This window comes from Furipterus horrens, unplaced genomic scaffold (assembly GCF_987537825.1).
Source record: "Furipterus horrens unplaced genomic scaffold, mFurHor1.1.pri manual_scaffold_3, whole genome shotgun sequence".
NCBI lineage: Eukaryota > Metazoa > Chordata > Mammalia > Chiroptera > Furipteridae > Furipterus > Furipterus horrens.
This window is the reverse complement of record NW_028327173.1, coordinates 180,618,436-180,629,687: the sequence shown is the minus strand read 5'-3', so window position 1 is coordinate 180,629,687 and position 11,252 is coordinate 180,618,436. Positions and strand designations below refer to the sequence as shown.

The following is an 11,252-nucleotide window of genomic DNA, read 5'->3' as shown; positions in this document are numbered from 1 at the left end:
GGACTCAAAACTTCCTAGAAGTTTTCAGAAAGTCTCCTGAGCAATCTCTGCAGACAACTAGCTAGAAAAGGAAGAGCCCTTCCAAGTGGAGCTGGCACAGCGTGCCCATCAGGTGAGACCAGCATCATGAGGACCGTCCCACTTGGCCCATTTTCTGCTGCTTTCATGTGCCACTTGCCCTTGGTTCTCTGGATCGCTGACAGTAGTGATCACTGACGGTGACTGAGCATTTTCTACATCCCGCCTTGGGGTACATGCTGGTCATAGACTGTCACAGCTAACGCCCGCCATAATAACACGAGGTGGGAAAGTGCTGTCCTCACTCCCATTCCACAGATGAGAACACTGAGATCTGGGGAAAAGGCTCCTTTCCCCAAGTACACACAGGACGTGGCAGCTTCAGCACACAGGTCTGCCTTCTACTTGAGTCTGTGCTCTTCACCCCTGTGACCTCTTGCATCCCAGAGCCCTGGTGGCCGGGGTCGGCAGGGTTGCTCTGACAGGCAGTGAATGCCAGGGCAAGAGCTGTCACAGGGTGAGGCAGAAGGTGCAGGAATACAGCAGAGAAATTCATGGCGGCTGCCAGGTCTGGACTCTAAAAGAGCCTATAAAATAAATATGCAAATCAGGATTTTGTGTCATCTTGGTGCTTAGAAAACTGGCTCATATGACAGGTTGAGCTCTGAATATCAAATGGTAGAGGAAGGAAGAGTACAGAACTGACTTGTACTGGGAAATAGGGAGCAAGGAAGGGGGAGAAAGACCTGACACAGGAGTGGAGGGGATGGGGGCAGCGGGACAGGATGGAGCTGAGGGTGGCACTCCCAATATGGTTCCGTTTCAACACAGGAACGAGGGGAGACCACCAGGCTCTGTTTATAGCTGTACCCTGGCTCGCTTGTTCAAACTGCAGCTCAGTTCGGGAAAACCTATGACCACAGGGCTTCTTTCCCCTGCAAATGTCTCAGGCTGTATCTGAGTCTTATCATCAGATGATGTAAGATGAGAAGTGATAGGACCCAGTGTGACTCGAAGCCAGGGACAATCACAGTGGGCTGTCTAGTCATTGTATAGTCAACACAGTCAAGATGACTAAACCTGGAAATAAAGAAGACATAACACTTAAGGCTTTGGCTTGTGATATGGTCAAAACCAAATTTGTGGCTGGAATATGCTCAAGGAAACCCGTACCCAGTTAAGATCAATGTATGGTAAATGGGGTGTTTTATTTTTGTTCTTCGTTACCAGGTTACAGCAGCTCTGTAGCTGTAAACTCAGGGGCTGCCCAGTTAGGCCCCGGGCCATGTGTCTTCATCCTGTGATGTCCCAGGAGCCAGCAGGGTGGGTGGTGAGGAGTTAATAAAACATGAAGAGGCTCACTTCTCCAGAAGGGGAGAGGAAAGGACTAGAACCCCACCAAGGCTGAGGTTACTCAAGGGTTCAGAAGGGTTTACAGATATAGTATGACTCAGACTATTTCCTCTTTTTGGGGAGGCCCAAGTCCGAATTGCATCACTCTGGCCTGCCCCAGTTCTTTTAAAGGAGGTTACTCGTCGGCAGCCGTCCGTCTCGAGAGACGATGGTGTAGCTTCTTAAAAGTCTATCTGCACCGCCGAGAATGGTTGTGCAGTCCGACTCGGGAGTGACACGGTATCTGTCTCCTCCCGTATTGAATCGACATCTTGTGATGACGCTGGAGTGTCCTCTCCAGTGAAGCTGAAGCTACAGAGCCTGGGCAGGGTGATATGGAGGGTCTGCTGTTGCCCATGCAGCAGACCCCCCCCTCTCTTCGCAGCTGAAGGGTCCAAGGGAAAGACGAAGTCAATACAGCTTGGCTTCAGGTGCGCCGCAGGAGTTGCCGGTGTTGACTACAACGTCAAACCGCCTTAGGGACTCCGGCTCCGGATTTTCTGTCGGGGTTTACTCCCCTAGCCTTTCCCCTGAAGAGGTATGCCGCAAGGCAGCGGAGGTTTTTTGGAATCAGTTTTCTTTCTCTGAAAGGAGGTTACTAGTGCCAGGCTTTTGATATGCGAATCCCATAATCTCATTGCTGATAAATGGTCCTACAGACAAGATGACTAGTACTCTTCTGCCCAGTTGGCAGTTATTTAGTGCTCCCTGCCAATCCCAGTGTTACACACTTTTTATTCTTAAAACCCCGCAGAAGTGGGGGGAAGTAAAATTGGCCTTAATAGAAGAACCTCACCAAATTGAGCTATAAAAGTAGGAACTCTGGAGTTCCAAATCCTACTGCTTCAGTTGTGTGACTTTGGACAAGTTGCTTAATCTTGCTGTACCTCAGTTTCCCCATCTGTACAATGAAGATGAGAGACAACTCTTGAAGTGTTGAATGAGTAAATGCATTTAAAGGGTTTGGAACAGATAACAGATGTGCACTAAATGTTAGCCATTATTATTAAGTGAAAACATCTTTTGCAGTCAAAAGCTGATCAACATCTCAAATCAAATGCTTTGTAGGTATTTTCCTTTCAAATACTTGGCCTGCATGTCTAGTGCAGTGTGGAATAATGTGCGAGGGCAGGGGTGAATGGGTGTGGGGATGAAAAGTAGCTAGGGAGGACAGCAGGGTGATAGGACCTGAGGATCTCTGAATATTCCTTATCCAAGAGGAAGGGGAAGGTCAGTGTGAACTCTTGACCTCATGCTGCCAACGGAGCTGGGGAAGCCAGCAGTTCTGGCAGCAGACTCGGCACCTGCTGATTGAATGGCCTATGGCCAGTCTGCCCAGGAAGTACTGGCCAGCCTCCAGCCTTGTGATCCTCCGAAGGGAGGCAAGGTTTAGGAGAACTGATGAAAGATGTGAAGCTGAGCTCTGACTCTAGAGTTAGAGGCCCTGAATTTTCAGTAAATATCCTGTACCTTCCCTCTCTCCTCACATATAAAAAAAAAAGAAATGAGGAAGAAGCAACAGAAATCCTATCATAGTAAAATGATTGGCTGCCAATAATCTATCTGTCTGATAGGTCTGGAATTATCTGAAAAGAATGACCATCCAAGCAGGCTTGAGAATAGATTGTGAAGAGGGACGCTAATGAGTGATTACAGACTCATCAAAGAGAAATGCAGGTCCTTTGCAGAGCCAAGAAATGGACTTTGTAAACACACAGGAGGCATGTTTTATTCATCATGGTTCTTTACCAGTGTGGGATGAACCGTATCAAGTTAATCAGCCCCACAGAGCAGTAGAAGACCCTGAACTGCAAAGTAACTAAGGGCCAAAAAGTCCCAAGGTCAGAACAATCCCCTCCTTTCCAGAAGTCTGTTGGGTTAGTAGTTCAGAGATTTAGACTCTAGACTGGATTCACTCCTTACCAAGTCTGAAACCTCTGGGCAACCAATAACTCAGCTTCTTTGAGCCTCTCTTTTCCTTTCATTTGTAAAATGTGCCATGGTACTCACACTGGAAATAGTGGTAGAATGACCTGCCTTACCTCCCAGGGATATTATGAAGATCTAGTGAAATTATGTAGATGAGAGTGCCTAGGAATGGCTAAGTGCTAAACAAAGAAAGTAAAAGGGAGGCTTCCTAGCTATTCTACTCATTCAAAAGTCCCTTTTCACCCTGGGATGAGACTGTTACTACTAGCCAGACGCCCCTTGCTGCTCTCTGTAATTCCCCATCCCTTTCGTGGTTAGAGGGAGGCTGCATTCTGGCCAATCAAATGTAAGCAAGGTGCTACATGTCTCAGAGAGGTCGTTAGGTAACAAGCACCTCCTTCATCGTTCTTTTCCTTGCCATGGCAACCTTGGAAGCTACATTCCAGATGGCATAATTATAAGATAGAAGAGGGCCACTGAACTTGCACTATACTTTATGTGAATGAGAAATAAATATTATATCTAATTACTGAGAGTTCTAGAGTTAGTCTGTTGCAGCAATGCTTAACAGTCATTACCATGATTCAGAACAACAGTGCGGTCAGCAAGGGACAGGTGACGTTCTTTTAAGGGATACACAGAGGTTATGTCAACCTTTCCTCTCAGAATTTGCTTTAAGTCAAGAATTCTATCCATTCTGCTCAAAACTATTATTTCCATTGGATATCTGCTCTTCTAGTAGACAAATCCTTTTAGACAAGACAAAATTTTTTCCTTTTGCTACAAAATGCATTTATTTCCATCCAGATAATATTCTCCAACTCAATATATGGGCATATATTGTAAGGTCCTTCTTTAATGTCCTGTTTACAAGTGCCATTTCTGATTATTAAAATGCATACCAAACAAACATCTCTGTCTCTTAAAATATAATTTAAATAAACTGCTAATGTATAAGCCGTAAGTCTGGTCATGGACGTGTGGCGTGAGATTCTTCACTGAGGAATCCAGAGCAATAATGACACATTGCCCCACGATGAAGTCCACAAGTCAGCAGGCAGTAGGCACCGCTAGTTCATCTGCTGATTCTGTGGACAGCTGCTGCTGTGGCAGTGAGCTTTGAGTGAAAAAAAAAGAGTTAAGTGCAGACACAGAAGTATAACATATGCAACGTGGAAAGGCATCTCACGGAATGCAAACACCATTCAGGTAAATTAATGGACAGTACAGGAAGGCTTGATGAACGCAAATCTGCTTACACTGTCCCACTGGGCGCTCAGTATTGCGGCACCATCTCGCTCGGTGCTCAATAAATATCGAGGTAAGGATAAGAGAATGAACGGGAATGTTGTCTTGGTGCCCAATACCTACTTTCAGGACTGGGCTTTAGGGTATGCATTTTTTTGCATACCACTTGCTGTGTGGAAAGCCATCCATGTCCTTATCCTTAGATTCTTCATTAGCATTTAGTGACTTCTTGCAGACTGTCAGTATTAGGAGCTCGTTGGCTTATAGAAGAGCACAGACGGGTCCACACAAAGCCGTGGTTTGTCCCTTAGCAAAAAGCCTGTTTGGCTCAGAATATTTTCTAGAATCTAGTTTATTCTTCACACCTTCTCTCCTTTTGGTTCCTCTTACTATCCCAAGCCCGAAACAGCCAGGGAAGCACATAGGTTGAACAGTATATTTCTTCATGAAATCTCATTACAGTATTAACTATTTCCAGTGCCACGGCTCCCTCAGGTCCTGAAATAGTTGATGTCTTGAAGTTCAGTCCTTTGGAGTTCACCCCCTGCTCCCTGACGTTCACGTTCTTATTCTAAGGCTGATGCTGGGGAGTTCCCCACAAGGGCAATTCCTGGAAAATCTGGGTGCCCTTGTGATTCTCATGCCATCCCTCTCATTCCCCATCAGGCTAAGGTTGCAATTCTGGAGACACAAAGGAAAAGTTTCTAAACTCATCCTGGTTAATCATAGGAAGATGTCCCTCATCAACTGGCGTTAAAACTGGCTCTTCTTTTATGAAGTCAGGGTCAAAATTACTGACGTCTTCTCGGGATTTCTGTTAAAAGGAAACAAGGGTCAGATTATGTGCTCGAGACTTACTCATCTTCCATGAGACTTAGCCCGGTGAGGTCAGAGAACTGCCTGCCACTCACTCTGGAGCATTATTTACAGTTATAACAATTATGATTAAACAGCATTTTATAGTGAATCTACTGCATTGTGTATTATTATGGCATTTGGTAACCACCAATTCACTAACTCCATGAAAATCTTGCTGAGTTAGGCCAGCCTTAGGCTGGGAGGCTAAGGAATTAATTTTGTCCCCTGAATCAGCCGACTTACTCACCCTTTATACTCTGTTTCACTGAGGTGCCTCTTCTCAGCAGGCTGTACTGAGAGGCACACAAGCTCGTATTTGTCAAAAAGAGGCTGAGTTCACACTTGCTCCATTTATTGTTTGTACACAGGTCTGTGTGCTTGAAGAGATTTTTCTTGAAAGACTTCTTGAAAACGCTGAATTTAGGGAACAGATTGCATCTTACTTTACTCACCTGTGATATTCATTATGCCCATCTGGCTAAGCTTTGCTTGTCCCAGAAAAGCTGGCAGGTGGATGCCCATTAAAAGCAGTGGCTTTACCTTTGGGTGTCTAGTATCCGACCTACCAGGCTATTATAGATTAAGCTAGTTGTGTGTTTGGCAATGTTAGTGTCTGACATCTTTATAAACTATGTTGAAAAATCATTTCTACTTCTGTTAGACCTCTCACCTCTTACCTGAGCCCATGATATGTTTCTTCTCTCCTTTGGAGCACCCGTTGTCCCCCTAAGTCTTGACCTACTGCTAGCCCAGCATCTCTGCCTTCCCATTGTGGATCTCTTGACCCACAGCTAAGAAAGAGCTTACTTCTCATACCAAGAGCTGGACCATCCTCAGGAAGGCCACCCTGCCCAGCATGGGGAGGTACCTCTGGGGCTCCCAGTATTTCTCCAGTCAAAAGGGACTTGGTCTGTCCTGGCCTGAGCTCTGTGTGTAGTAGCTGTGACAGACTCAGTCTCTCCACGCCAAGGAGTGAGGCTTAGAGAACTGAGTAACATTCCGTGCCATCTGTACTTCCTTGGGGGCTTGGGAAAGGTGCCCTGATTAAGGAGTATAAAGAAACTGGCTTAGGAAGGATGAGTTTCTCACTTAGGCAAACTCTTTCAGAGAAACCTGGAAAGTTTCAGTCTCCTCAGATACCAGGAAACCATAACTTAGGTTAAGAGAGAATGACACCAGGGCAAGCAAGGTGGAAGCTTCACGAGAAGTGACCTGGGCACATGGAGAGGTGTGGCCGCAGGGGCAAGGAGCCCAGCCTGCCCCGAGGTGAGGCTGCCCTGCCAAGTGTCAGGTTGACCTTCTGGTTCGGGAACTCCGCAGGGAACCAACCACTTGCTCGAAAGACGTCAGTGGAACACTATGACATTTAAGAAAGAAGAAAGTCTACCATGATGGTCTCGGACACTTACGATTCTGGGTCTGAAAGGTGGTTCTAGTTGGCGATGGTTCAGCTGGGCCCAGTCTATTTCCTTAAAGAAAGGATGTCTTAAGATGGCATGCTCACCACCCTGGGTCAGGCTGCCCAAGCGCATGGTTGGGTTCTTGGTCATGAACTGGGAGAGAGGGGGAGAGAGAGTGTCAGTCATTCAATCATATACAACAAGTATGTCACAAGGCGGTTGGTAGGCCTCGGCTCTGGCAGAGGGGCCTGCGTGAGGCTTTCTGGCTGATCTTGTTGAACTAGTTGAATTTTCCATCCTGTGCAGCACAGCCAGTGCGAATCATTCCTTAAAGTGCAATTGCTTGTGTTTTTATGGCCTTCCTCACTTCCATTTCAGATGTGGCCACTAAAACAAAGCTGAAGTGTCTAGTTTTCTTTTCTGTAAATACCATGTGTTTCTTTTTTCCCTCCTTGAAGAAAAACTCTTTATAAAAGAGTGAGCCTTTCTTCAGCTCTGCAGTTGTAGACAGCCCACATCTTATGAATGGGGCTACTTTTAGGAACAGCTGTGTCATTTTTCTGAGAGATCCGACTAGCTGGCTGGCAGTCCCATTCTCTGACAAGACCACAGGGAGAAGAGTGAGAGTCATTGTTTGGAAGATCTCTGTGAAGAAGCCGCAAGGGTGAAAAAAGTTCTGTGTTCTGGCTCTAGGATAAACAAAATTGGCCACTTTTCTTTATGCAACAAAGATATCATAGTTTTAAGGGAAAAGTATTTTTTCCAAGATGCTCCCTTCTCCTCTGTCCTTCCATTTTGAAATGCTTAATGATTGAACATCTTGCTACGTGGGTTAACAACTAAAACAAGCATTGCCACACAGTCAAGTGATGTGTGTATATAAATCTTCTGTATTTATATCAATTGGGAAACGTCCTTCGGGTGGTATTCCTATCAAGATGTTTTGGGCTAAATTTACTTTCACAAAATGGCCAATAAAGGTGTTTTGATCAGGTCCTGACCAAGGACTATATGGGCTAATTCACTTTTCCTGGCTGGAATGTGATTTTGGATTTCAAAAACACTGAAGCTAATTTAATTTCCCATTTTTAAAAGAAAATTGCCTTGGATAATACATTTTGTTTTTGGTTTTAAAGTTAAATCAAGTTATCTTTGAACAAGTTTATGACAACTCATGGCAGCCCCTGAGCACCCCTTTCCAAGTTTGACTCATGAATACAGAAGTGATTCTGTGTTCATAGACATTGCTTTGAAGTGGAATTTCTAGACTCAATAAAAGGGCAATCATGTGGAAGGTGCAGATGTGAAAAGGTGATGTTAGAGGTGGCTATCCTGCCATGCCAGGTGTCCACAGCTGCAAAGCCTCCAGTGTTACTTCAGCTGAAAATGATCATATGGAGAAAAGAGGTGGGAGCCAAAGTCCCGAAGCAAATCTGACAGATGGGCCTCATAAAATGCAGAAAAAGCTTCAATGGGAGCCAATTAAAAAAAAAAAAAAATGAAGACACAGATGGGGTTTAATGCTTCTTATCTCTGCTAGTGACAAGGATGGAAGGCCACAGGTGGTCCAATCTGAGCAGTGAGCCCGCCAGGCATGTATAGTGGTCGGTGTGGGTTTAGGAAATATGCATCTAATAATTCAGTTCTATAAGAGCTAGGAGGTCATGCTGCTGGATGTTGGGAATAGTAATACAGTGATCCCTCACTTATCGCGGGTATTATGTTTAGACCCTCTCGCGATAGGTGAATATCCACGAAGTAGAAACCTTACATTTATCTTAGTATTTATATATATTTTAAGGCTTTACAAACCCTTCCCACACACTTATAAACCGTTCCCAATCCCTTATTAACCTTTCCCACTCCTTTATTAACCTTTTCCACACTTTTATAAACACTACTTATGTTCTTAAACATATTCTACACTCTTAAACCTACGTGACTTTAACAACATATGTATACAGTACTGCAAAATCCCGCAACATAGCGAAAAATCCGCTATAAATAATTAAATATAATATTTAAAATAATTCCGCAATACAGTGAGGTCGCGATAAGTGAACTGCGATATAGAGAGGGTCTACTGTATTAGCAACTCAGAAAAGAAAGGGAAAATACATACATAAAAGAAATAGGAAGATTCTCTCCTTAGGAAAATCAATGGGATACAATCCCTGATAGAAGAGCAATTTCTATTCTAAGAACTAATTACCAAAAAACTCAATATACAAGGATGGGAGAACAGATCCAGGTGGGTTGTGGGAAATTCCAAGGCCCGTCAATGATGCTAGCAGAGGACAGCTTGTGAACGTGTGGGTACAACCTGTTCTTCTGGGCAAGGGGAACGGTGCATGGCTCTCGATGCCAGGGTGGCAGAAATGCCAGTGTCCTAGAGACTTTGCCCATTCTTCCCTGCCCCAGCACTGAAGCCAAGCTTCCACAGGGCACTGGGGAATGGTATCGCCTAAGGAAAAGTAGCCCTAATCTTGGCTGCTGCTCCTCTAAAAACTGCATCCCTGTAAATGAAGACAGATAGACTAACCCTTTCACTAGCTTGATACTTTCTCTTAGGGCTCTGATAAATCCTTTGAGTAAGAAAGCACTATTGTTTTGACTTTTAATATCTTGTCTTAAGCCCTTAAATACAGCCATTCTCCACTTAAAATTTAATTCAGTTCAATTTACAAAAGTTTACAGGTGTGTACTGTATGCAAGGCAGCGCGTGAGGCCTCATGCAGACATACAGATGATAAGGACAGCAGGAGTAACATAAGGATGAAGGAGTTGATCAAGAGAAGGGGGTGGAGGCAAGCTAACTGTCCGTAATACACAGCTGGATGGAATGGCGAGAGCACTAAGTGCTGGGGGAACTGGGCGAGCAGCACTGGGGGCTGGTGGTGAGAAGGCAAGTAGTGGCCTTAGGGAAGAGGTGGCATTGGACCGAGATTAGGCAGATGGACAGAATAAACACGGGCACAATTGTCTCTCTCCTTCATGGCAACACAGCACAAATGCACAGACACGTGCAGGCGCCCGTTACTTTGGAGGAGAAGCATGTGGTGCAGGGCGGTGGGCAGGCAGAGGTGGCTGAGGAACCAGGGGGCAGCCCGTAGGTTCCATTAAAAGTGTATGAAGAGGTTAGTGACGGGAGCTGCCCTGTGATCTGGGAGGTGACTCTGGCCCAGGGTGATAAATGAAGCCCAAATGGAGAGGGCGGGCACTGGCGGCAGGGGAACAGTTGAGGAGGTTGAGACGAAAGCTGAGGGGACATAACAGGTTCAGAAACTGGGAGAGTCTGGTTAGTGGGAAGGAAATGTTGGGAGCTGGGAGCAAGTCCTGCAGGGCCTGTGGAAGAAGAACACACAAGCTGCATAGCAGGGAGCTGGGTGAAGGGGGAACGAGGGAGTTCAAGGCCACAGGGCCTGTCCGCCCTGGCCAGCTGACACAGCAGTGATGTTGGGTAACAGAAATGGGTAACGAGAGAAGCAACAGATTAACTACTGCGGGTAGTATTAACATTGACAGAAGCAGTAGCGGTAGTAATAGTACTTTGTCAGAGGAACAACACCACACCTAACATTTCTCAAGAGCGACAGTGTGCGGATTTGGGATGCTGATGAGCTCAGCTTTGCATTTGAGGTGCACACACCTCCACAGGGAGATGACTGGCTGTGTAAACCTGGGGTGCAGCCCAGGGTTAGAGGTCTAACTCTGGGATGTCAGCATTTGATGAGAGAGCAAGAAGAGCTAATGTGGGAGGGCAGGCAGGATTCTAGAGAGGAGGAGAGAGTCTAAAACCGAGACCAGGCCCTGGCCTCAGACATTGTGTTTGGCCCATAGAGTGTGTTTTAAAATACTTTTAATTACTTGCCAAACATTTAAAAACTAGGAAGTGTCTCATCACATAAAAGTAAAGTTTTCCAATTTCTCTTGGAAAACGGGATATTCTGGAACACTAAGACCTGTATTTCTTCTTCATAAAAAGGGCCTGGCATTGAAGAGAGGCTGCCTCTTTAGACGGGGCAGACAAGCCCTGGTCGGCCGCAGGTTCCACATGGCTGGCGGGCTTTACTCGCTGACTTTGCATGGCCGCTGAGACCTGGCACCGACTGAGAAGAAAGCCAGGGTGGCAGTGGGAGGGGCTCACGGAGAAGCCAGAGGAGACCAAATACCACAGAACAAACACCAGGACAAGGGTCATTTCAAAGAGGAGGTTATAGCCCTGCTATGGTCACCCCTCTCCAAAGATGCACAGATGGAGAGTTAAGGGAACAGGTACCATTTGTCCCCTGCCTGAAGTCTCTCACAGGCCACAGTGGTAGAGGTGTGTAGGGTTGGGGACCAAGGAGCTTGCTGCCCCAGGCCAGGCACAGGACTCAACCTAAATACCATGTTCCTGAGGCTGTG

The 11,252-nt window shown here is 45.8% G+C and overlaps 1 protein-coding gene across 1 annotated transcript in view; it reads right to left on the bottom strand.

Annotated features, from left to right (window-relative positions):
• Positions 1 to 4,118: 4,118 nt before the first annotated feature.
• Positions 4,119 to 11,252, bottom strand: part of PRKCH (protein kinase C eta) — a 204,397-nt gene continuing 197,263 nt past the window's right edge. Inside the window, exons 13-14 of the mRNA XM_090270959.1 lie at positions 6,855 to 6,998; positions 4,119 to 5,401 (exon numbers count right to left, since the gene is read on the bottom strand). Coding sequence (XP_090127085.1) covers positions 5,255 to 5,401; positions 6,855 to 6,998 — 291 coding nt within the window. The 3' untranslated portion in view covers positions 4,119 to 5,254. The remainder of the gene's footprint in view (positions 5,402 to 6,854; positions 6,999 to 11,252) is intronic.